At 43.4% G+C, this 26,286-nt stretch overlaps 1 protein-coding gene across 1 annotated transcript; it reads left to right on the plus strand.

The window, feature by feature from the left end:
- Nucleotides 1-242: 242 nt before the first annotated feature.
- LOC144095576 (uncharacterized) lies at nt 243-14,560 on the plus strand. The gene is made up of 7 exons (XM_077629261.1): nt 243-258; nt 3,985-4,080; nt 5,005-5,118; nt 8,683-8,718; nt 10,258-10,442; nt 13,364-13,523; nt 14,398-14,560. Exons 1-7 carry the CDS (start codon nt 243-245, stop codon nt 14,532-14,534), a joined length of 744 nt encoding a protein of 247 aa, XP_077485387.1. The 3' UTR covers nt 14,535-14,560.
- The last annotated feature ends 11,726 nt before the right edge of the window (nt 14,561-26,286 follow it).

The following is a 26,286-nucleotide window of genomic DNA, read 5'->3' on the forward strand; positions in this document are numbered from 1 at the left end:
TAACTGGGATGGCAAAATTGGCTGGTAGGTAACTGCGATTTACTGGTTTTTCTTTATCTAAAGGTTTCACACAGACAAAAATAGGAAGGTGATCACTAAGATCGCATGCAAGGACTCCCGATTTAACTTTATGGGCTGCATATTTGGTTAGAAATTGGTCAAGCAATGATTAGGGTCTTCTGATTCTTGTTCATCTGACCAGTCTGTTTTCTTTATATCATAACGAAATTGGTCTAACTGGGATGGCAAAATTGGCTGGTAGGTAACTGCGATTTACTGGTTTTTCTTTATCTAAAGGTTTCACACAGACAAAAATAGGAAGGTGATCACTAAGATCGCATGCAAGGACTCCCGATTTAACTTTATGGGCTGCATATTTGGTTAGAAATTGGTCAAGCAATGTTGACGAACTGGACGTAACACGTGTTGGAAGATATATGGTATTGGTAATGTTTTGTGATTCAAGCAACAGCTTAAATTCATTAACAGGACCTGAGGTTGTACTAAGCGTATTTACATTAAAATCACCTCCGCAAATAAGCCCAAGACAGCACTCATAAATGTATGTGAAAAGAGACTCAAGAAAATTAAAGAAAATTGATAAGTTTCCTTCAGGGGGTCTGCACAGCACTACAAGCACCAACTTGTTCCAACGTAAAGATAAAACCTAGAAATCTGTTGCTGATTTCCTGAAAGCTGGGAGGAATTCATATTTTACATCTTTCTTTATCAGCATAGCAACACCACCTCCTCTACCGTTGCTTCGACTAAGATTACATGTCTGATATCCCGGCATACTAAGTGCATCATTATCATCGTGATACCATGTTTCACTCAACATGAGTACACTGAACTGGGTCTTAATGTTGCAGAAGAACTTGCTTTGGGGCTAGTTGGTTCATGATTGAAGTTCTGAAAGGCGCAAAAGACACACACACAGGAAAAAAGGGGGATGACACAAAGAGCGCCTACTCAGTTGGTAGTAGGCGCTCTTTGTGTCATCTCCCTTTTTTCCTGTGTGTGTGTCTTTTGCGCCTTTCAGAACATCAGTCTTAATCTTATTTAACAGAACCTCTAGCGAAGTGCTTTTATTCCGAGCAGATTGCATATTAGCGTGAAATGTATTGAAGGAAGACTGAAAGTAGCCGCCAACATAGTTGTCAAAATCATTTGGAGATACATAGTGTTGTCTGTCCATGACATTGTTTGGGGAAAACAATGAAAAACAATCAAATAAGCTAATTAGGACTGCTGGTCGCAATCCTATCCAGTTCGTTCATTGCTTGGATTCGCCATGCACGCTCTCTGCCCCTGCACCGAACAAAAATCCTAGCATTCCTGTGCCACACATATTGAAAGTCATGTTCTTTAGCCAATTTCTTTACTTCAAAAACTAAGTCCCTAGAGTGCTTTGTTAAATTTTCTTGAATGTACACTTGCGATGGAAGGGTACTTAGGCCATGCCTCTTCTCGAACCATTCTTCACACATATCTTGTCGGGCAAAGCGAAGGATAATGCCAGGGATTTTGCCGGGCTTGGAAGGAAGGCGATGAATGGCGACAACTTCATGTTGGGCTAATTCTGGAACAGCTATCGTCTTAGCGAGAGCATTGACTTTACCAAGCAAATCTTCCTTTTCAGTTTGTGCAATTCGTTGAAACTCCAAGTCTCCAAGTTCAGTTTACGGTTCCTCCATTCAAGGTCATTTAATTGTTCCTGCATATTTTGAACTTCAGTTACTTCCCGTTGCTCAAGCCTTTGTACCTTGGTCTTAATTTCCTTGATTTCTGTCTCATGATGTGCAATGTCAGCAAGAATCTTGTTCTATTTATCAGACATCAGCTGCACAGCTTGCTCAATGTTTTCAATGGTGTCCTTCAGGCTGAGAAGCGTTGCAAGTTTTCATGTATATCTACAAGAACAAGGCCAATCTGAGGCATTTCATCTGCCGATTTCTCTAGCACAGCAACCTCCGAAGCACTAAGTTTCTTCGGTCCACTTCGTGATCGTCCTGCTCAGCATGTCTGGTATCACCATGACTTTTTTGTTGTTTCCCCCATAGAATTGAACTGGCTTTCACGAACACGAGAGCATTTCCCTAAGTGATATGCATAATTGCAGTCACTACACATCAAGTAAGAATCATCCATGTCTACTTCTGTTGTACATATCAAGCATATCATTTCATCACCCATGCCTACAACACAGTTTCCGGCATCAACAGGGAACACACGAAGTAAAACTTGCCAAAATGGCAAACGAAAAATGACACTGACCTGCAAAAAGTAAGAACAACGTTTAGTAAAGGTCGTGTTGTAGCATTTTTTCTGCAGTTTTTGCTCCCCAGAACAGTTACGTTGCATGCGAAGTGGCTGAAGGATGTTCTATTTTCCAACTGAACATTCCTTTACTTGGGCCCCAGGTTTCCTATTTCGGTCACATTTCCCGTGCAACAGTTTGTAATTCTTGTGGGTATTTCTCGCATTACTTTCTAATTTGTCATTAACCCTTGCTGTTTTCTGGGATGGATTGATGAAGGTCAAAGTGCAGGAATTTGCCATGTACTACTATTTCTGCGTTCCAGTTTTCTTTCTCGTTCCTCGCCTTGCATTCTACTTTGAGAGGTGACCCATGAGAAAAGTTCACCTTCATCACAGAAGGCTGTTTGTCCAGTGCATATAGGGACCCCCCCCATTTCCCCCTGGCAGTACGCAGCGGTCATGTTTCGATTGAGGCCAAATGCAAGATGCTCATGTACTGTGCGATGTCTGTGCACTAAAGAACCCCAGGTGGTCGAAATTACCTGGAGCCCTCCACTACATTGTTCCTTACAACTCGAGTCACTTTGGGACGTTGAAGCCCTCAAAATAAACAAACAGAATGGAATAGATTTTAATTTATTTTTCTGCAGGTATCCAAGTGGCTGTGTTGAGGTGGATGGTAATGAGTAATTATTCCTCGATTGAAGAACGGGCTAAACGAAAGTTGTTGAGAGCTTGATTTTATGCTTTCTTTGATCAGATTGTATTTCTTAATAGCAGCAATGGAAATAAACATGTGAGGGGTCTCTGTGCAGTCATTTGACTTAAGGGCCATTGTCTGTGCACTTTACATGTTCATTTCATGCTGTGACCAATCAGTCCTGATTTCTAAAAAAATAAAGGTGACTAGCACGAACTTATACCTTGCCTGCATAATTCAGGCTAGCAAAAGGCCAAACCCCACCCTGCTAAAATCCCAACTACGGGATTGCAGTATCAATAAATAAAATAATAAAATAAATAATAAGAAAGAAAGCAGTGATGCGAATGGTGTTGGGGGGGTGGGGGGGTGGTTAGGAGCAGTAGATGGGAGGACATTGGCACTAAGGGTAAAGGTTGCTACAGTCGCATTGCTAGGCTATGCTGTGACAGTCAATGGCTCAGACCACAGAATCAACTTCAACAAAACCAGCATCCTCGGAACCGAAACAAATTGTCAAAACAGGCTCTTGCTCGAATCTTGGCAGATTCAAAGAACCCCGAACAACATCAACCGCACAAAGGGGAACCTCGCCCCAGTATATGCACAGGGACATTGCTCTGTAGCTCTAAGAAGAAAAGTCGCCATTGACCCTCACTGCACAGCCCGGCAATGTGACTAATAGCCTTAACAATTAGTGCAAACATCCTCCCCCAGGCCCCCTTCGCCAGCACCTTTCGCATCACCTCTTTCCTTCTTTCTGCCTTCTGCTCCACTCCATGCATACTTAAAAGATGCTAGCCACCACCCCCGTCACCCCTGAAGGAGCAGAGGTTGCTTTGAAACTTTCTGTTTTAAATTAAGTTTTTGGTTGAAGATGTGTCAGCTTATTATAAGTTGTCAGACCCAACCAGACAGGCAATTCTGTTGAAATGTTTAGTTTTCAGTATCATTTTAACTGTTTGTCACTATGACACTCATGTGACACTCATGTGTCATGTCATTGCATATTGCATTAACAGCTTGCAACAGTGATGTAGAAACTACCCCACAAGACACTGTGAGCCACAATGCTGCCCTTGACTGTGCCGGCTCCAGCTCTTGGAATCTGGATTCAGGTAAGCTGACAGCTGAATGGAATTTTTAATGTATGCCTTAGAACACTGTGGGAGTATGGACTGTTTTTGGGCTTCTGTGCTGACTTGCAGCATTTCTTGAAATACTGATTCTATGCAAAGAAAATATGTTTACTCAGAGTCTCGAGAACCGTTTCCTATATAAATATCAGTTGCATAGGATCTGCATTTATGTTGCAAGAGTTTTTCAATATCATGCGGGGCTAGTGATGAATGAGAAAACATTCTGGTTTTGTACATAATGAAAAAAATATTAAGCTTATTTCTAAAGGCTTTGCACTGTGTGCCCGAGTGGGCCAGGCTGAAACTAAAATGAAACCATGAATGCAAAACGATGTGTACACTAATTAGAAAAATAATTAAAACCCCTTTGTATTTTCAAAGTCATGAAAGCACACTGAAGTGTGCAAGAATTAGAAAGGAAACCTTGTTAGTCACTGCCTTTCCATAGTTGGGTTATATGTGAATAGAGAAATAATATTAAATTGAGGTATTACGGTAAAAAATACTGAGTACATTGAGTACAATAGTGTGTGTGCCATGGACCTAGTTGCCAGTCCTTGTTGGATGGCCTTCTAAAATTGCACAGCATTGTAAGGAAGCTATTGCAAGCTGCTGGGGAGGTTGTGTGCAAAAGGGAGCAGTACAGTAGTATATGGCAGATGCATCTGCGGCCTGAAGTAGGAGATAGAGCCCTGAAAATTGATTTTGTGACAAACCACTTTATTTGATGTTTTAGAAAAATACTGCAGGTGTAATGTGGCAGCTGGCACTGCAGTAATGTTATGATATTGTGGTCACCCCATGTATCCTTGGTAGGCTTCAAGGTGCCACGTGCACAGCATTAAATGTGCTGCTTCTCAACACGCATGCTACAGTGTCTCATATTTTCACACATCCCTGCAGCTCCTCACCACCACGCAGATGAACATGCTCCAGATGGCATTCCCATTATCAGGACTCGCACTCCGATGGGAGCCTCTGGCTTTCTCTCTTCGCAGCATGCACTTGGAGTTGGAGGTCAGTGCAGTGGATGGAATAATGTTGTTTTATTTTTTTGTAGGAACATTTGTGATTATTAGTCATTGTTACAGTGGACTCTCGTTAATGTAAACTTGTTTAATTCAAACTGATGCTTTATACCTGTCAACAGCAAGTGTTTAAAAGTTCTTCATTATTTAGAACTCTGCAGAACTGGCAAAATGTGTTTCAATATCAAGAGTGAACTGCGTAAGGTTTTTTTTTTTCTGGCTTGCAACATTTCTTAAACGTACCTACCAAAGCATGATTGTCTGCCCAGTGGGCCTGATGATGGCATATGTCTTGATGAATGCTACAGATGATCAGAAAATAATCTTGGTTTGCTGTTGACATTCTTGTGTAATTTGGAATAAGCTAATGAAGTGAATTCTCTTCTCATGGCATCTTCTGATACTACCATCACACGAAACATATTGCACTCAATGGGAATCAGCCAGTGCCACATGGCAACTACCAGTGTCTGCTGACATACACTCAATGGGAATACACCAAGATAATGGCCATTGAAGGCAGCCTTGCACTCGCTATGCTTAAAAAACAAGAAAAAGCTCGGTGATGTGAACTCAAAGGAGCGGAAAATGGTTCTAATCAGTATGCACTAGAATGTGTTCTCATCATGCCCTACCACATGAGTGGAACCCAAAGTAGCCACACCTGGGCTCGTTATTGCCAACTGGGCACTGTTACAGTCAAATGCATGGGACCACAATATTATTTCGACAGTAATATTAGGTGATGATGACGACATGCAGTGCATAGCGCAAGAGTGTGTTGCATTTTAACACGAGGCCTGATCGGCTGCAGTAATGGCATAGCACTCTTATGCACAGGCCAGCGAAACTGACCTGTTCGCGCTGCCACGGGTTCGAAACCCAGTTGTGGCAATATTATCTTACTTATTTATTCAAGGTCAGGCTTCAGCGATCAAACGGCTTTTGCAAGTTTGGTTGTGAAATAGAGCTTTCAATCTAAAAACTGCAATGTAATTGCCGCTTTTTCATTCGTGGACATTTTGCCTGTTGAGACAGGCTGGCATTTGTTGGCAGTGAATCAGAATGATCAAGCAATGATTATGTCGCAGTTCTTTTCATGCATCGTATGACCTGTACACACCTTTGGCATCACAGCTATCATTTGTCTGTTGAAACTGAATCACCATGAGAGAGAAATTTGATTATAAAATATTTAGCGGTTGTAGGTGAATACTTCCTGGTAATCCATGTATGCTAATGCCTTATGCATCGTTTCAAAGAATAAAACACGTAGATGGCTATACTATTTAATATTGTGGAGCATGTTTAGCGAAGTAAGTAGATTGAATGATCAACAAGCCTTTATTGTGAGCTTGTTCATTTGTACTTCCAAGGTTTAGAAAAAAATGGTTTAGTAATGGGTGAAGAAAAAAAAACTGGAAAAGCACATTTGCATTACAGTAAATTTAATTGGTGGAAAACTGAGAAATGGTCACTGCTGTTGATATCAAAACTGCAGTTGCCACTATTTTCTACAGATGTCATGCTTCATTGTGCACAGTGCCAGGAACTTCCAAGCAAAATTCTTCAATATGGTCAGAGTCTGTGTTGCTTAATTCTTTCACGTTGAAATGCGGCACTTTTGGCTGCTGCTCATGTACGGTGCTGTTGTCCAAGGCACAGGGAGCACAGTTGAATAGTATCATTTTCTGTTAATGTGCTGGTAGCAGCTATACCCACACCTGGCAATGTAGTCTGTGAAATGCACACTTTAAAGAAAGAAGTTCTCATCAGTGTACTCATCACCAGCAACTAGCAAACAGTGCTTTGACTGCATCGCAGCTGTGTTACTGACTAAACCCGCAGCACCAAAAGGGTTGACAATTGCAGTGTTGCCATAATGTCCCATTTGTAGGCCAGGATGGACACTACATTGAGGAATGACCCTTCATAAGTTCTGCCATATTCATTGCACTAGCATATTTTCTATGATTTGCTTTTTATGCTTTATCTTGTTTAATGTTAGTGCAGTTTAAGGACAGCGCAGTGAGCTATGGAAAGAAAAATGATAGGTGTAACGTTAAGAGACCGGAAGCGGGAAGAGTGGGTGAGGGAACAAACATAGATTAGTGACATCCTATACTCCGTTTCATACATCAGGTGCAACGCTGTGAAAGGTACGGAAGTAGTCCGCATAGGAAAATAAAGGGAGACGTGTTACTCCACACTTCTGTGGCCGAGTGGCCTGAGTCTGGAGAAAGTGACAGCGTGTCGTCAGCAATAAGAGGGCATTTAAGCTCATGACAAATGTGTAATGTAGTAAGCCTGCAGGCAAAGCATTCACTATATATGTTTCGCTCACAACAAGGAACGCACTACTTTTTAGTTGCGGCTGCAGGCAGTGCTAAGAAGAACGCTAGCTTTGACAGCATTGCACCTGATTTATGAAATTGCCTATAGTCAAAATCAAGAGGAAGAAACGGGCTTGGGCAGGGCACACAATATGAAGGAAAGCTAACGGCTGGTCTTTAAGGGTAACTGAGTGGATTCCTATGGAAGACAAACATAGCAGGGGGCGGCAGAAAGTGAGGTGGCCAGATGAGATTAGGAAGTTTGCGGGATACGTTGGGCACAGCTGGCAAAGGACAGGGTTGATTGGAGAGACATGGGCAGGCCTTTGCCGTGCAGAGGTTGCAGTCATATTGATGATGACGATACTGATGCAGAATTGCACACACAGGGAACCATGCATGATAAACGTATGCATGATAAACCTGCTTGCGTCGGCACCCTAACAGCATGATGCCATTGCAGTATTTGTTATGATGCTGAGACATCCTGTCATACTGTCAACCAAGTGTCAAATTCTGGTGTTTCAGCTGTGTTGAACTTAGTTTTATTACTATTTGTGTACACTTGCCCAGGGTACCTTTTGTGCAGTAACTGATGTGAGAGTGTTATTTCTGCTTTTTGTTTATTTAGAGATTTTGATTCGCTGCCCGGTGGCTCAGTGGTTATGTTGCTCTGCTGCTGACCCGAAAAACACGGGTTTGATCCCGGCCGCGGGAGTAGAATTTTGATGTAGGTGAAATGCTAGAGGTCCGTGTACTGTGCAATGTCAGTGCACACTAAATAACCCCATGCAGTCGAATTATCCAGAGCGCTCCTCTACAGCGTCCCTCATGGCCGGAGTCGCTTTGCGACATCAAACCCCACAAACTAACAAACCAACCAGAAATTTGAGCTGCTGGCAAAATGCGAGGCAAGGTGATTTCCCTGCTGTGAATGAACAGTGGTTTTTGAGGGATTAACATCCCAAAGCAACTCAGGCCATGAGGGACGCTGTAGTGAAGGGCTCAGGAGATTTCGGCTACCTGGGGTTAAAATGCACTGAGTCACTGACATCACATGGTATACAGGCCTCTAGAATATCGCCTCCATCGAAATTCTACTGCTGTGGCCGGGATCGAACCCGTGTTTTTCGGGTCAACAGCAGAGTGTCGTAACCACTGAGCCACCGCTGTCGTCCTTGTGAGTAAACTGAAGGGTTCAATAATTGTCAACATTTCAGGTGCAGGCCAGGAAGGCATTTCGCCTGAGCAGCAACGTGAGTAGACCAATTTATATTTTAATGAATTTTACATGTAAAATGAGAGTAAGAAGAGCTCACTGAAAGCATTTGTTATTTGCTCTGCATTCGGTGTCTCAGCGGTGGTGGCCGTCAGGTGTAGTCTTCAGAGAGTCCCTTATCAATTATACCTTTTGATAGAAACTCATCTCTGGCATTATTGAGCACATTTGACATCCCACATTTGTCAGAAGCACAACTGATGGACTCCTTGAGAATGCTGACTCAAGTGTCTCCTGTTCAGTGACAGCAACTATACGGGCTTTCCCTACCTCATCCAGTCCATGTAGCAGCGCTTCATGCGGCACCTATACTTTCAGCAGCTAAAATTTCTCTCCATTTAAAAGGAGCCTAGTACTGCTTTTGCAATCCCGACACTGTGCGAGATACGGTAGTTTATTTTGATAGCATGGGCATCGCGAGGTCAGCTTGATGAAATGGAATCTATCTCATTCATACCATGTAGTAGTGCATGACGGGTTACCTTTGCTTGCGCCAGCTGAAATTTTTCTTTTAAAAGCAGTCATGTACTGCTTTCGTGATCCAGACATCATGAGAGATGCGATCGTCTTGCTTGCGATAACGTGATTAAAAGTCATTAAAATCAAAGCGTCTAAATTGGTAGAAACCAGGTACCGAAAATACTACTAGATAAGGGCTCCGTTCATTGGAAGCCTTATGATGTTAGCACTGAATATTATGAAACTGGATCTACAAACTTGAACTGAAAATTGCTTGGATCTGCATTTGATGTGAGCTGAGAGTTTGACATGGTACATTCTGGAAAAAAGCCTCGTATTGTATGCGGGTGTTTACTGTAGTAGTCGGCCTCACTTGGCCAATGTGCTTGATTCCGGTAACTTTACTAATAATTATTTAAATGCAACTTCATAATCTTTTGCAGGCTTGTCGTCTAAGCAGACATTTGTATGCCAAGAAAGCCTGCAAGGCATGTGTCTAGCTATTTGGTCATACAGAATGCTTCACATGTGAAAGCTAAGTAAATAGCTGTTCAAGAGAAAACAACGGGATTTTATTGACAGTTAAGCCATCACAATGATGGCGCCAAAAAGAATGAGGCAAGTGGTAGTGGTCGCCACCTGAAAAATATTCTGCGCCAATAGCCAAGCGCTTAGTTCAGACCCTGCTGAGCAGGATGTTTCATGACAGTGCAGCCCGTGTTGCACACCTTCACTAGGGGCCCTCTGCAGTTTATTATATTTCATTTCCACCATAATCTCATGACATATTTTGGTCCGTTGTTGGTCCCTTTAATAATTTGAACTTGAAGGCAACCGAACTCTTGCTTTAAATTTTGTTTTAATAAGACCATTGCACTTGTCGATGGGAACAAAGGTTCTACTGAGTAAACCAGAAGTTTGTACCAAGAAAGGTTCAATAAGATCAGTTAAAATTATTGAGTCATCTGTATGTACATTTTTGATGTATTTGCTCAGTCCAGCTATTCTTTCAGTTAAATTCATGCACTCTTATTTAGGCAAGTGTTTTTTTTTCTAGGCTTTAATCATCACATCGTGAAGCTGCTGCTGGAGATCCGTAGCGATATCAAGGAGTTAAAGGGAAACTATTCTGCCACTCTAGACATGGAAACTGGAAGCGATGCAGTGATGGTAGCGACGTCACTGGAAAAACTGGCAGACATTGAAGAGGTTTTGGCAGATAAAGACCAGAGGGCTCTTCAGGTAAGAAAACATTTGCTGTCCTTTGTCTTCTCAAGTGATGTTAGAAATATAGGGGGCAAGTGTTGAAGTAGTTCCAGTAAAAGCTCGTTAGTTCATAGGTCATTAAAACAGATTTTTGGATAATTTGAACTGTACTACTTGGTGCAGCAAAGCTCCGTAGCAGCATATATGTAATAATAAAGCCTCTTAATTCGAACGCGAATAAATTCTGCCATGGTTAGTTCTAACTCTTCCCTGCCACACCCTGAATAGCCTGGCGCCTGGCACAGGGCCGGAGAAGTGTCCCCATGATATAGCGGCCTAGTCAGTCATATCACAAGGGTACATTTCTTCTAAAATGCAAAGAGAAGGTAGAACCATAAAACTGTTTGACAAAAACGAGTGCCATGACCGGCACGGCAGCCATAAGTGCCAGAGGGCAGGGACAGAGGGGGCAGCGACCGTGGCAGCAGCTGCCTGCTTCCGTGTAACACCTGAGACTTTCAACTTTTACTGGTTAATTCGACTCCCATTAATTCATAAACCCGAAAAATTTGAACTGCCAGCATGGTCCTGGCTAACGGCCATATCTTTGAAAGCCTGCCAATTTGGACGCTATGGGTCTCGCAACGGTTAATTTGAACGAGCTCTTAAAGGTTAGCTCCATCCAGGTATAATCGGCACGGTAAGCAATCATCAAGGTGGCCCTCCCTAAACCTGAAATGCATGCTGCAGAGTTCAGTACGCATCTGTGACATGCACACAACTGCACGCATGATGAAAAAATTGAATGGCCTCATCTCCGAGAATAGGGTGACCTCATAGTTTTGGTTTTGCATTTATGAGCTTCATGCTAGCCCGTGGCAACAGAAGCTATCAGACGTCCATCAGTGAGCTATCCAGGCTCAGCTGAATGCTGTTTCAAACGCTGATTGCCGGCACTGTGCATTTTCCTCGCTTCCATCTGTGTGGTTCCTTCATCATTCCAAACTGTGCACTCGTCAAGTGTCATTTCGTGCGTTGTGTGGTGAAGCCTGTTCGCACGAGACGCAGCCGTGACGCAACGCCACTACAGCATTGCACCGTGAAAGATTCTGGGGAGGTCGTTACAAGTTAGAAGTTCGGATTTTACTCGTAACAGTGCGCACAAAATATTGATGGAAATGCGAAAAGTAGCCATTTTTATGTTGTTCTCATCTCAAATGAGGGCAGCCATTGCTCAGTCTTCCAATGTATAAATTTACTCTGGTGCAAGTAGTTCTTGACAGTTTTGTTGGGGGCCATATGACAATTTGAGTTTTTTTTACAGTCCCTTTACAGTCCCCTCATGTAAAGCCCTCACCCAAAGGCCCTTGAGGTATCTATAGTAAAATAAAAAAAATAAAAAGATTTAATGAGCTTTTGCAATGTTGTTCTGCAGATTTGTTCTGCAGATCATATCTTTGTAGCATAAGCCGAAATGCGGTTTAGGAGAAACTTGGTGCTGTGCAAAAAAATATGCAGTGAAAGCTCATTATTTCGGTGTGCAAAACACCAGAAAGAAAAGAGAAAAGCTAAGAAAACAATTTGTAAAGTTCTGCAAGGAGCTGAAACATTGTTGCCTGCTTTTGACATGAAAAGTACACGGCAATGATTTTCCAGAGCTCTGTGAAGTGCTTCATTATGGGCAAAAATTTGAAAGCTTCCAAACAGAATTATTCCAGAATAGGAAGGGCCTCTATGGTCTTTTTCTCAGTGTGGCACGATACTGGTGGCAGCTTTGCATGAGAGGAGAGTGCATTGCACAAGCTATGAAGAGTGGCATGTGGTGCATGCACAGATATGGAACAGTAGGAGAACGACTGAACCATGCATGTGGAAGCAAGGGTAACCTGCAGGTGCGGATAGTCAAGTGCCTTAAAAAAAGTAAACGAGTGACTTGCCATTGAGTGTTGAAAAAATGTGCAGCACAGCAGTGTGCAGCTGCGCTTTGCTGATTTACTAACGTGTGGATCACTGCTGTTGTTGCAGCAGGTTAGCGTGAATTACAGGCATAGCAGCGCACAAAAGACGGCAGAGTAGACAGACAAGGACGAGCTTTGAACTTCTAACAATTCTTTATTGCGAACGCTTCACACTTATATGCATGCCATACGAGCCGTGGTCGTCGTATAGAAGCGCACAAATATGCGAGTTCTTTTTTCGGAGAGGGCAATACTATACAGTTATTTGCATCGTGAGCATAGAATAGTAGTCTGAATTAATATTTGCCTTAGTATTGCATTTCTTTCAATTGTGCCTATGAACTACTGGCAACATATTGATTCCTTTTAATATTATTTTGATGCATAGTGTTTTGTTCAGGTGTAGTTTAATTTGAGCCTTCTACATATGGTGAGCCCACTTCAGATTAAGTTGGGACTTCGAAATAAATTTCCTCATGTTGCATTTGGATTTGTAGACCTGAAAGCTTCATTTTGTAGAAATGTAGTTGAATGAGGATTTGCTGTAGATAATACCTAGCCTACTACAAGAAATTAGCACAAGTGTTAGCCTTGCTGTGCATAGTTGCAGCTGACTGTTATGTGCTTACATCACTCATGTAGCTCCAGGCTACAATCTTGTCGTGGTTCAAGGTGGCCTTAAAGTAATGGCTTCACTTTTTCCCCCTTATCTTATTGTTTGGGAAGCATATGCCATTGAGTCATGAATAAAAGGAAGTTCATATGATGATGCAAAGATGGGCGTATAGAAGACAACAGAGAATTGTTATCGTTAGGCTGATAGATCACACCACTGTGATCATAAGTCTGTTTGAGTCCTCTGTATGACCCTGTTCTACATGATTCTGATTTTTTGTTGACTTCCACATGGTTCCTCTAAGAGGGAGCTTTATTAAAGATTCATTGTAGGGTTTTAATGGCGTATAGTTTGCTTTGTATAATGTGTATAATCTATTTCAGATCAGAAAGCTGGCACTTATCGGGGGCGAGACGACTGATGAGGCAACAAAACTTATCATGAAGACTTTAGTAAAAACTCCCGTGGCCCTCAGGTACACATTGGAGGGGCGGGGTGAAAAACAAAGTTTTAAGAATCTTCGGCTGTACAGTGCAATTGTTGGTGAGTACATGGGAATCTTCTGAAGATTATAGACATTTTGTGAACACACCATCTAATTGCAGGAAAAAGCTACATTCAATCCACCTGGTGTGGCTTTCAACACTTCCGTTATCGAATACTGAGTAGGCATCCAAATATAAAGGACTATAGGTACTGAATTTTTGCTTGTGTGTTTTCTTCTTTCAAATGATGCATTAGACATTCATATACATGTACGACCACTAAATAATTTATAATTGAATTTCTTCTTGACGTTGTTTTGGTTTCATCAGTCGAACGATGACTGCGACGTGTAGTTGGTGTTTAATTCACATGAGACATAACAAATCGGTTATATTATTGCTGACAGATAATTTTTGTCCTTCCAGGTCTCGGAACAGGCTGGATTAAATGTCGTGGGGAATTAAAACTACATATCAGCGATTGTATTAGTTTTTCTAGTTGCATCATGTGACCAAAACTTCAACTTGACGACAGTCGTCATTCGGTCGATGAAGCCAAAACCGCATAAGAGAAGAAATTCAATTATAAATTATTTAGCGGGGCTGTAGGCAAATACTACCCGGTAATACATGTATTTTTTTATCTAACGCGTCGTTTGACAGAAGAAAACACGCAATAAATTTAGGTGTCTATTGTCCTTTAATGACTCATGCACCTATCGGTTATTCTTACTATGGATATTTATGCTTATTATGGTTACAGATATTAATAGCAAAAGAAATTTGCTGATATTTCAAGCATTGCACATTGTAGCATTGCATACGGTTATCAAGCATTTCCTGGAAGATGACTGTTATACTGTGCAAAGTGATTTTTATCCACCATACCGAATATCAGTTTGATATGTGTGTTTATTTGTTCACTTTTACAGCTGCTGTGCAGCGCAGAATACCTACAGCCACCATTGAAGGCATCAATAACAGAGTGGCAGCATTTCTGCGTGGGGCGAGAGACCGAGATGGCGGTCGGAGGGCTCGGATGAAGGGGGTGGACCCTTCACCCCAGTAATTGAGGCATTCTTTTAATGCCCACCATATGCATTGCAAAAACAAATAAATAAGAATTCTTACTTGCGTTGTATTGTCAGATATGTGGAATGTAATTTCAGTAGTAATATGTACACAAAAAATACTGAAGTGAAGAAAGCCTCTCTGGGTTGGCAGGTGGGCCTTAAATCTAATTGGGTCGGTGGGCTTAAAGGCTATGGGTTCTATATGGGTTACCTTTGTTGACTTCCCGCAAGTGTCTCCTAAGAAGCCTACTGTGACCAGAACAGACTAGCTCAAGGGGGATTGGGACGGGCTAGCCCACGTGGGCCCGGGACGGGCTAGCCCGCGTGGGCCCGGAGTGGGCTAGCCCGCGTGGGCCCGGAGTGGGCTAGCCCGCGTGGGCCCGGAGTGGGCTAGCCCGCGTGGGCCCGGAACGGGCTAGCCCGCGTGGGCCCCGAACGGGCTAGCCCGCGTGGGCCCGGAACGGGCTAGCCCGCGTGGGCCCGGAACGGGCTAGCTCGCGTGGGCCCGGAACGGGCTAGCCCGCGTGGGCCCGGAGTGGGCTAGCCCGCGTGGGCCCGGAGTGGGCTAGCCCGCGTGGGCCCTGAACGGGCTAGCCCGCGTGGGCCCGGGACGGGCTAGCCCAAGGGGATCCAGCGCGGAGCTGCGTGGGGCTATGCAGTAAGCCCACTGGGCTGCCCTTGTGGGTCCCCCCCGATGCCGAGTTGCAAATCCCGCACATATCCCACGTCGGGCCCCTGTGGGCAGCCCGTGCCGGGCCCACAAGGGCCCGCAATTCAGAGCCCCGTTTGTGCTACTGGGGCAGTGAGGAGAGGTGAAGAATTAGCAGATGCTTTCACACGTCTACTTGGTATAAACTTTGCAACTCAACATTTTTTTCTCGAGTTAATCTGATTCATTGCATTACAGGAAAAAAAATACAGCTAACACTGCATTTTTCCAGGCCACACCTTCGTACCGTGTTTGCGTTAAAGGAGATGCTACTAGAAATGCAGAAGACGCACTGCGCCGGTGCTTTTGCTGTGCTCAAAACGGGTCCTCCTCACATTCTAGATTATGGGACCGGAGCTCTTACAGCTTTTTCGATATTCGAGGCTCCTCCGTCGTTTTGAAACGCAAAAGGCGCCCGTGTGCTGTTTTATTTCAGTGCACGTTAAAGAGCCCCAGGTGGTCGAAATTACTCCGGAGACCTCCAGTACGGCATCTCTTTCTTCTTTCACTCCCTCCTTTATCCCTTCCCTTACGGCGGGTTCGGGTGTCCACCGAGATATATGAGCCAGTTACTGCGTCATACCATTCCCTCAAAAGCAAAACTTTTTAGTATATTTCTATGTACAGAATTGAGAAAGCAGTAAGAAAATGGCACCAACTTCCTATCGACTAATATTAATAGAATGCGCTCGGCTAAGAGACTGTGACTGCTGAAAATTTGTTTCATTTCTAAGGTTGCTTTAGTTGCTTTGACCTGTTAGGCTGCAGTACTTAATTTAGGCATTTCTTCGCACGATAAAAACTTTCTCTCGGTCTCTAGTATATTTCTACTGACAACAGCACATAGAAAGCAGTAAGAAAATTGTAGCAACTTTCTATCAACAAACGCTATAGAATATGCTCGTCTAAAAGAATATGATTGCTAACCTTTTTTTTGTGTTTGAGGTTGCTTTAATAGCTTTTAATTGTTCGGCTATAGTACTTGATTATTTTAGGCTTTTATTCACATGACCAAACGTGTTTTCTGATTTCTAGTATATTTTTACTCATAACAGTGCATAGAAAGCAGTAAGAAAAATCTATTAAAATAGAATGTCCTCTGTTTTGAAAACACGTTTCTAACCCTGATTTGATTCTGAATTAATTTGCTCCAGTAACACTGGAAGCTTTTCGATATAGGAAAATTGTTAACTAGCTCCAACAGATTTCACTATGCACTCAAGTAAGATGTCACGGTTATGCGAACAATAGTTTTAATCACCTGAAGCCCCGTGCCGTTCATTTAATTCTCTCGATGTGTTGAAGTGCACTAATATTTTCTAGTAACTTTCTGTTGACAGGAGTATATACAGAGAAGTCCCCTTCTGCTACCATTTTCATTAACAAAGGTGCATAGAATGTAAAAATTATTTTCTATTGACTTTTTACTCACAAGGGTACATACAAAGAAGTAACTTTCTACCAACTATCTATCAACAATCGTTGATAGAATGTAAAAATAACTACAAGGTTACAAATTCTAAAGAAAGAGGATAGCTAATCTTGTAAGGGTTGTGATCGCAAGTGAGTGAGTTCATGAGTTTGAGTGAGCCTCTCTAGGTTGACCAAACGTCTGTGAGTAATCCTGAAAGCAGCACTCAAGTTTTTGCTGAGGCGCACCGGTCAGTCCTGCTAGACCGAGAGCGACACCAACACGACCAACGCGTATCATATCAGAGCGACAGCTAGGTTTTTCAGGCCAACGAAAACAAAAATCTGATCATCAGTTCCTACGTTAATCCTAGGAAGATCGCCGCGCTCAGAGAAACCATTCCTATGAGGCGCTGCGCGACTTCGGTAATTTGTCACGGTTCTCTCCAGAGAACACTCGAACCGAAAGAATGGACTAGGCGACGGGTGTACCCACACAAACGCACATTTATTACACCCTACGCGACACACACACTAGAACACCAAACTAACAAAACTAACACAACACACAAAGGCTATAAATACACACGACCCGGGCACACTACTACCAGCGTCTACTACTAGCGTTCTACTATTCGTGATCGGCGTTCATGCTCACGGTTGGTTCGGTGTGGCTGCGGCGTTGTATGGATCCAGTAGGCGGCGTCGAGGCGGCGTTCGCCGTGCTTGGGCTGGCGTCGCTGGCGGTGTTCGACGTGCTCGGGCTGGCGTCGCTGGCTGCGTCGTAGAAGCTCCAGGTCCAAGCGACCGTGGAAGTGATGCCGGTGTTGGCGTTGGGTGCACCACCCGGATGGGTTGCAACAGCGCTGGAGACACCCCTGGCCGTAGCATTTCTTCTTGAATATTAAGTTTTCATTGTTATAGGGTGTTCAATTTACTGGTTGTGTATAGTCTGATATTCGAGATCCAGATACAACATCCTTTAACATCATGCAGGACACAAGATACTTGCCATGATTGCAGTCTTGCATTGCTAGCATTGCTTTCATGTTTAAGGCATCTCAAAAACTTCATGTAGTGCACATGGCCCTGATGCATGGTATTAAAACCTCACAAACAGGCGGGTGCAAATCTTATTGCTGTGATGTAGCAGTGTAGATATTTAGAGGGGCTCTAATAAAGTTGCGTTATGCCTGGGGTGTTAAAGCACGCTGCTTCACGAATATTGTCCACCAATAATATTTTTATTGCGGTTTGTAGAATCTGAGTTATCTGAAATTGAAATTTAAAATTTCAGCGTCTTCGCACGTTTTTTTTTCCTCTCGTCACTTTTTGTACGCTGAAAGGTCGCCGTTTCTCCACAGACCCCAATTCTGGGAGCGGAGCTTCCTGACTTGCCGGAGCTGCACGGCTTAGTGGCCGTGGTCACGGTAGCGGCCTGACGTCTGGAAGAATGTAATAAATAGTCAGCTCTCAACTTTCGTACGCAGGTGCAGACGACGGAGGAGGATGCGAACAAGGAAAAGTCGGCGGGAAGGTCTCGTAAACTTTATGCTGCGTGTAGAAGTGTATTTCTGGGTCAGGTTTTCGTGAAAACCCAGTGCACTGATTAAGCAAGTTGATGCACTCTCCTCGAAAGGTGTTTCAAAGCCCCTTTATTAAAGTGGCTGCAGTGCACTGCATGAGAGAGAATTTTGTTACCCTATTGATTGTGAGTCAATGTTGTAGCACAGACAATCGTGTATTCATATTTACTGAAGTTTTATTTCACCTCAGCAGCTGCTGTGATTTTATTGGTAATGATAGCCTGGTTGTCTGTATTCACAATGAAGGCACAGCAGAGAATGAACAAAGGCAGATTGGAAGGAAAGCAGACAACTGCGTTCGCTCTTTTGCAGTCATCTGTTCTGTTTTTGCACCATGATGCTGTAATTTTGTAAATGCTTAATTCCTGTGCCTGTCTCTTGCAGGCACGATTCGGTATATCCAAGGAGGTGAGCCAGCTGCACCACGCACGCACAATAACATGCGTCAAGACATGCAGTCTGCCCACAGACCACACCAGGCCGCGCGTGGGGTGAAAGGACTTTCTCCGCTTGTGAGCCTACAAGGCTTCAATCTTGTGTGGGGTCTGCCACCCGATTATATGCACTGTGTTCTTGAGGGGGTAACGAAACAAGTAACCGAGATATGGCTGACTGCTGTTGGTAAACATTTTTATATTGGCAGGCATGTTCATGAACCTCAGCATCGCATTCAGTAACTTTAGCCTCCGATTAACTTGTACCGATTGCCTAGACAAATTTTAGAGCGTAAAAATTGGAAGGCCACTGAGTGGATGTTCTGGTTACTGTATTATGATCTCCCTTGTTTAAAGGATGTGATCCCTGAAAGGCACCTAAATAATTTTTCATTGTTGTGTCAACGTATTTTCCTGCTGATTCAGACCTCTGTGAGTAGCGTCTACTTCACTGAAGCAGAGCAACTGCTGTCGTCATTTGTGAACACGTTTTCCTTCCTGTACGGAAAAGGCAAAACCTCATTTAATGTGTATCAGTTGCTGCATCTTGCTAAAAGTGTGGAAGCGTTTGGGCTTCTGTGGGGAACCTCCGCATTTTCATTTGAAAATGGCAATGGACAACTGTTAAGACATGTTACAGCCGCAAAAGGTGTGCCATTGCAGGTGGCGGAGCGTTGCATGAAAATGTGGCTCAAGAATGCAATAGGTTTGTGGGCCTGTCATCAACTCTTGCAGAGAAAAACAAAATGTTAACGGTTCGTGACATGCAAACAATTGGTACACATGTGCTATAAGCACCACTGCGATCGATTTACCTGGAGGACGCCGTAACCGGAATGATCATTACTCAGTATGGAGAAGTGTCGGTCATGTTACATTATGCTCGAGTAGAGATAAATGGCATCACCATTCACAGTATTCAATAAAATAGGCCTCAAAAGATTTGTTCTTACTGTGTGATGATTAATGATATTGATTTCCTTGTGATAGACATCTGCTCTTTCAACATAAATGCCCGAAAGGTTGCACTCGTGTGCCAAGAGTTGGTAATCTGCCAGTCAGTCTTCCGAAATTTCACTTACATGCACTCCTGTAAGCGTGCTCCTGCGAGTCGAAATCTGTCTGTACTCGTCTGATGATGTTGCTGCCCAGTGTGTGTTGCTTGAAATGAAGAATGTTTCTTATGTTTGCGATATTGCAAACAATTACAACATAGATTGAGTGAAAGACGGATTTCAGTACCTCGTTACTGTCAGCTTTAAATGAAGAATAGAGGCTTGAAAAATTCTATACAGGAGTCACAATTTTGAAGTCTTAAAAGAACATGTATTTTGAATCATAATTACAAATATGCTGTTTATATAGCAACAACTTTAAAAACTTTAGAGCTCAATTTGTATTATGCAGCATTAATTGTGCTCTTGCTGCATTACGTGTTGTCAGGAGAAGCCAGTGTCATGCATTTTATCAAAAACCTTGCAGCAAAATTTCTTCAAAGTTTGTGACAAAGAGTTTACATAACATATGCGTTCACTAGGACTTGGTTTACAAGAGGTTAAATGAAATATTTGAAATCGGCAAACACAAATACATGCTTGTGAACGGTTAATAATTGTGACTTCAATATATTTTTCCTGGACCTTTTTTTCCATTTAAATAGGTTTTTTTGGTTTGGTTCTGTCTGTTTAATGTTCCTAAGCGACTTAGGCTAGAAAGGACGCCACTGTGGAGGGCTCTTGAAATTTCGACCATTTAGGGTTCATTAGCGTGCACATAGATTGAACAGTACAGTGACCTGAAGCAATTTTCCTGCATCGAAATGCAACCGCTGTGGCTCGGATCAAATCCATGTCTTTGGGGTCAGCAGCCGAGGATCATAACCACTGAGCCATCGTGGCAGCCAATTTAAATAAGCAAATAAGGGTGCTTTTGTTCAAGAAAATGCGCTCGGCTGGAGCTCCTTGTCATGATGGCGATGATGTTTTTCTATAGCTCAAGGGCGTCTTGGCCAAAGAGTGATATAGCATAAGTTGGGGTCGAAGATTCATTTTCCGAGCATTTCACCCCTAAAGAGCAGATCACCAGACCAGATTTTGACCCATTGCTTTTCCATCAGCAGTCAGCTTATACCAATGTGTACTCATTGCCAGTAGAAATTGAGCTGCACACCTTGCTCTTGCATATAAGGCAGATGTTTAAACCACTTTTCCACTGCTGTAGTATAGGTGCCTGGCATCTTGTGCCTGTATGTACTGAACCCCATAGGGAATCGAACCATGCACCCGTCACGTTCAAGATGGATACTGAAACCATTTTACTACTCCTGTGGCCTTGGTACCTAGCATAGTTTGCCAAATACTTTGCATAATATGCCTGATATGATCCAATGCAAGAGATTGCACCTGCCAGAGTAGTGTTTCCGTTTCATGCTGTTGCTCAGTGCAAGCCCGTCACAAAGGCATGACATTGCTTCCGCACACAGCTGCACAGTCAGTATTTGCTGGTGTAGAATAGCAGAACACTGGTGAGCCATGGGGCCAGATATGGGGTAAAGACCTTGATGTTATAAGCTAGACCATTCACAAGCACTATCTTTGTGCATGAGGTGCTTGATCAGCGAGGGTAATTAATAGGTAATTTCCTGGCAAAGAAGTAACCCACCTATAGTGATATGTAACAGAGTCAAAACCTACTTTTAATGCTACTCTTAACCACAAAATAAACCACTAAAAATATGGTTGTGCTGCTCTTGGTGACGCAGAACTCAGAGTTGCCTCTCTATGCTTTCCATTTTCTGCTTCATTTTTGTCTTTGTCATTCATGCAGAGATATGATTGCACTGGTCAAGGATAGCTTCAAACCGGCTACTGCAGTTTCTACAAGCCAGCTGTTTTTAGTGTGTGTGCATTGCTCTTTTGCTCAGAGGTCTCATTTACATGAAGTACCATTTTGTAAGGATCCCTGTGATTCTTCCTTTTGTGGCCCTGTGTCCTGCCTGTTGGCCCCCTGGACTTTTGTGCAGACTCCATAGAAATTATTGCGGGCTCCAACAAGTTCTTAGCAAGGACATGCTGTCACCAATTTTTATTCTTTGTTAACTGAAAATGTGCTTAGTTTACCTCACATGTAGTTACCGCACATGTAACCAGCATTTTGTATTGTTCTTGTACAATTAGTTTGTGTTTCTGAAATATGTATACTTCTTCGGCAGTGCATACATATTCTCATATGCATATGGCATTTTGCCGCATGCATAATTTGTTGATTACTGTTGTGGTTCTGAAAAGTTTTGATTATACCGCGACAATTGTGGTGTAATATTCTGCACTTTGACTACCCCTGTACAGGAATGCATGAGTGCTGCACTGTACATATATTTTTGCCATGTGTAATCACCAAGCATTGTTAGTAAGTTCACCACTGTTTTCTTGTTTTTCTGTGACTATTTCGTGGCATCACTTAGGTCAGCAATTAAATCTGATAGGTGAAGTATAACTATAACAAACACAGTTTTTGTTTTTCACATGTCCATTGGGCAAATATGTAGTCAGCGCCGCTGGTGCCTATGGTGGTTGGTTGGATAACGTTGTTGACTGTATAATGCTGAGAACTTCACCTATGAGCAGTTGTGACAGCAACGTTTTGTTTGGTGTTCATATTAAATTTTCGGCAGATGACGAGGGTTGTGTTCACTGTGACCTTTAGTAACGTTTGGATGTTCTGTGTTGTTAGAAGGCCTGGCAATAAATGATCTATGTGCCTACTTACTGTCCCAACAATAATATACTGGTGCTAGAATGCACAACTGCAAGGTGGCCTGCAGTGAGCAGTCATGCCTGGCTATGCAACTCACTTGGGGAATACTGGAAACTCTTCCTGGAGATGTAATAGTCATGCAGCTCCAACAACACTATCTCAGTGCCGCTGAGTGCAGAGCGTTGCGTGTCAAAATATAAGCACTATTTGGAGGGCATTGATTTTGCAGTGAGTGAACCAGTTACCAGTTCGATGCTGTAGAGAGCATCAGTTGCAAAATGGCGTGAGAATGACAGTCCCACTGCTCATAAATGATGCATTTGCAAGGAACATCATCATGATTTTCAAGGGTGCCAGTTTTTTGGCAGCCATAAGGAATGGGCAAAAGAATATAAAATTGACAATTACAGGCCCATTGCGTACTAAAACATAGCCATTGAATGCAGCACTTTGCGAATCCTCTGTAAAACCTAGATCATATAGCGGATCGACTCACCGAATTATTACATTGAATCACTACAGTCCTGATAGTAACATGTATGTTGAGTATATTTTTGCTGCAGGACGAAGGCCTCTCCCATATATCTGTCCACTTAACCAAATCCTGTGCCAGCCACAGCCATCTCTCTGCGCACGGTTCTTAGTATAACCCACCCACTGAACTTTCTGCCAAGTACACTTGCCGTCTCTTATAACTAAATCCGTCACCCTTAATGATCATTTGTCATCCTGCCTTGGCATCACATTCCTCAAGCCTATTTCTTCTCCATTTCCACTGGGGTGTCAATTATCCACATTTGTTCTCTGATTCACTCTGTTGTCTTCCTGTCCTTTATCAGTGTACACATATTATTTTTCTTTCCATTAAGCTCGCTGTATTGTTCTCAATTTAATTTGGACCCTTTTGATTACCCTTCAAGTTTCTGCCCCACAGGTGATCACTGGTAGGAACGTACACCTAGCTATAGAAAATTGCTCGTGTGAGATATTGTTATAAACAAGCCATATTTATCTGACTATACCTGTCAAACTTGCCCCATTTTCATTTTTTTAATTCACACTCATATATGGTCCAGATCTGCACTTATACCAGCCCAAAGTACACTTATTTCCTTACCACTTCTACTGTCTCACCACAAATTTTAAACTGCATTTTCTTCAAAGACTGAGTTAGCAGCATGTTAATTTTTAGACCCATTTACATATATGCATTTTTAGACGATTTATTTCTCTCGTACAAAACTTTTTGAAACATGTCATCATTGATAATTTTGAGCTCTCAATCCGTGAGTGATAGCATGGTGACAAATCTGCAGCAAAGCAGTACAGTCCTTCCACAGGAATCTGTCGCGCCGCGAAAGAACCCGCGGCAGTAATCTGTAGCGCGACAGAACCCGCGGCAGACACTTCGGTCGCATATATTGCCAACAAAACTCTTTGCACAGAAATTCTACAGCACTCAAGCGGCACCCCATCCCCCAAACAAAGCGACGCATAACCGAAGCATTCTAAGTTCCGTATTGAACGCGTTTGCAAAAGTACAGTCAGAGAAGCTTAGAGGTCAATTAGGCTAAAATGTTACATGGAAACCACTATCTGGCAGCTAATTTCACTTTCTGTAGTCTCCTGCACACTACCCATGAGTTATAAAAAAGTGTAACACCAAGTGTACGGAGTGTGTTCACGTGGCCTGCTTTGTAAGCTGGACATTTAGTCAGATGGTACAAAATACATTGCAGAAATGTATCCACAAACACGACAATGTACAAAGCATTACCTATCAGCCTTGTCCAACAAATTCTAAATTAGCAAATGTACATAATAATTGACGTTAGAAAAGTTTCAAGCTCGCAGAGGAAAAGAGTTGACTTATCATGTCCTGCGAAATGTACTAGTACCTACTGCACAAGTCCTCAACAGCTCTTTGAGACGCGCAGCTCTGTGTCGTTCGGCACGACTCTCTCTGTCGCACGACAGAACCTGCGACAGAAGTCTGTCACGCGACAAAGCCTGCGACAGAGATCTCTGCCGCACGACACGCGGCAGCTGAAATGTCTGCCGTGTGACACACCGCACTAGAGACGTTTTTCTCGCGCTACGGAAGCCACGACACGATCCTTTGTCGCACGTCACAAAGAACGACAAGAAAGCTTGTCTTGCGAAATAAAATTTTGTCGCGCGACAGATGCGCGACAGGAATTTGTGTCGTGTGATTTGATCGGGCATGCATGAATTAATAGGACTGCTTACCATTCGAGGCAGGTGCGTGGTAGTGCTGAGCTGCTCTACGTCTCCACATCACGGCAACGCTCGTTCTTTTCCCTAACGCCGACTTCAGGACAACTATTGCTACATTGCAAATACACTTGACCCATGAACACGCGCACATAATAACTTCGCCTGTGCATTCTGACTTCGAATCTTTAAAATGTGAGCGAGCGCCACCCTTACTGCCAATCTAGAACAAAAAAACACATTCGGCAGAGTACCTACTTCTGTCGTGATACGTCATATACGGCACTTGGACAGCAGTGAACGAACCTATGCACTTTTTCAGTCATATATTAACACCAAAAACGCTACAGTTCACTACGGTACCTTGAAAAACGCAGTTTAAAACGTGTTCTGAACCGCTGAAGCATGCACACCGCGACGCCATGAAGAAAAGGCTGGAAAAAAAGTAAACAAAGCCCCGATGGTACCGGTGGCCGTTGTCACATATATTAAGGAGCCTAAATTAAATCTTAAAGGAAAAAGGTGTGAAGAAGATGACGTGGATTAACCAAAGAATAAAGAAGATGAAGAAGTATTCGATGAGGTTGTGACAGAATTTTTGTGGAGAAGAATTCGTTGAGGTGGAGGGAGATGATTGGTGGAGAAGAGAAGACGACATGGCTTACGTATACTAACGCCAAGGCTATAAAAGGGCCAGGGAGAGCGAGGCACGGGGGAACAGCAGAGAAGCGGAGGCTACTGCGGGCCAGGGGCACATAGGTTGGAAGAGAGCGACGCTGGCTACTGCTCCGGTGAGCTCGCGTTCTACGGCTTCGCATCGTGGACTTGCGGCCGTGCCTGAGCCCGTTCCGGAGATTCAACGAAGGACGCTGCCACCTGCCACGGCCAGGGGTGTCTCCAGCGCTGTTGCCACCCATGCGGGTGGTGGCCCCAACGCCAACAACACCCGCATCCCCTCCACGGCCGCTTAGACCGGGAGCTTTATGACGCAGCCCGCGACGCCGTCAGCGACAACAGCCCAAGCACGTCGAATGCCGCCTTGACGCCGGCTACTGGATCCATACAACGCCGCACCGAACCAACCGTGAGCACGAACGCCGACCAGTAATAGTAGAACGCTTGTAGTAGTAGACGCTGGTAGCAGTGTGCCCGGTGTTTTTATAGTCTGTGTTTTGTGTTAGTTTAGTTAGTTTTGTGTTCTAGTGTGTGTCACGTAGGGTGTATTAAATGTGCGTCTGTGTGTGTATACCTCTCCCCTAGTCCATTCTTTCGGTCCGAGTGTTCACCGGGGAGATCCGTGACAAAGATAAGTGGCGAGCCACCCAGGATTCATTTCTTTTTTTTTTGGTTTGGCTCCGATTTTTTCGATCTGTCGACGGCAAAAAGTATGGACTTGGAAAAAACGTCACAGCTGGCGCTCAAGCTAGGGTTAAGCAAGGAAGAGGCGATGCGTCTCTGTGATGAGGAGAAAGAAGAGGCAAGAAGGCAGAGAGAGGAAAGGGCACAAGCACACGCAGACGCTCGAGAAGCAGAAGAGCGCGAGGCGAAAAGAGCTTGCGAGGCAGAAGAGCGAGAAAAGAGCTCGCGAGGCAGAAGAACGAGAATAGAAAAGAGCTCG

Source organism: Amblyomma americanum, chromosome 6 (assembly GCF_052857255.1).
Source record: "Amblyomma americanum isolate KBUSLIRL-KWMA chromosome 6, ASM5285725v1, whole genome shotgun sequence".
Taxonomy (NCBI): Eukaryota; Metazoa; Arthropoda; class Arachnida; order Ixodida; family Ixodidae; genus Amblyomma; species Amblyomma americanum.

Bases quoted from the DNA above. Each gene is read 5' to 3' on its own strand.
- LOC144095576 (XM_077629261.1), top strand. The intron at 10,443-13,363 runs GTAAGAAAACAT...AATCTATTTCAG, and splicing joins AAGACCAGAGGGCTCTTCAG to ATCAGAAAGCTGGCACTTAT. The intron at 13,524-14,397 runs GTGAGTACATGG...TCACTTTTACAG, and splicing joins GCTGTACAGTGCAATTGTTG to CTGCTGTGCAGCGCAGAATA.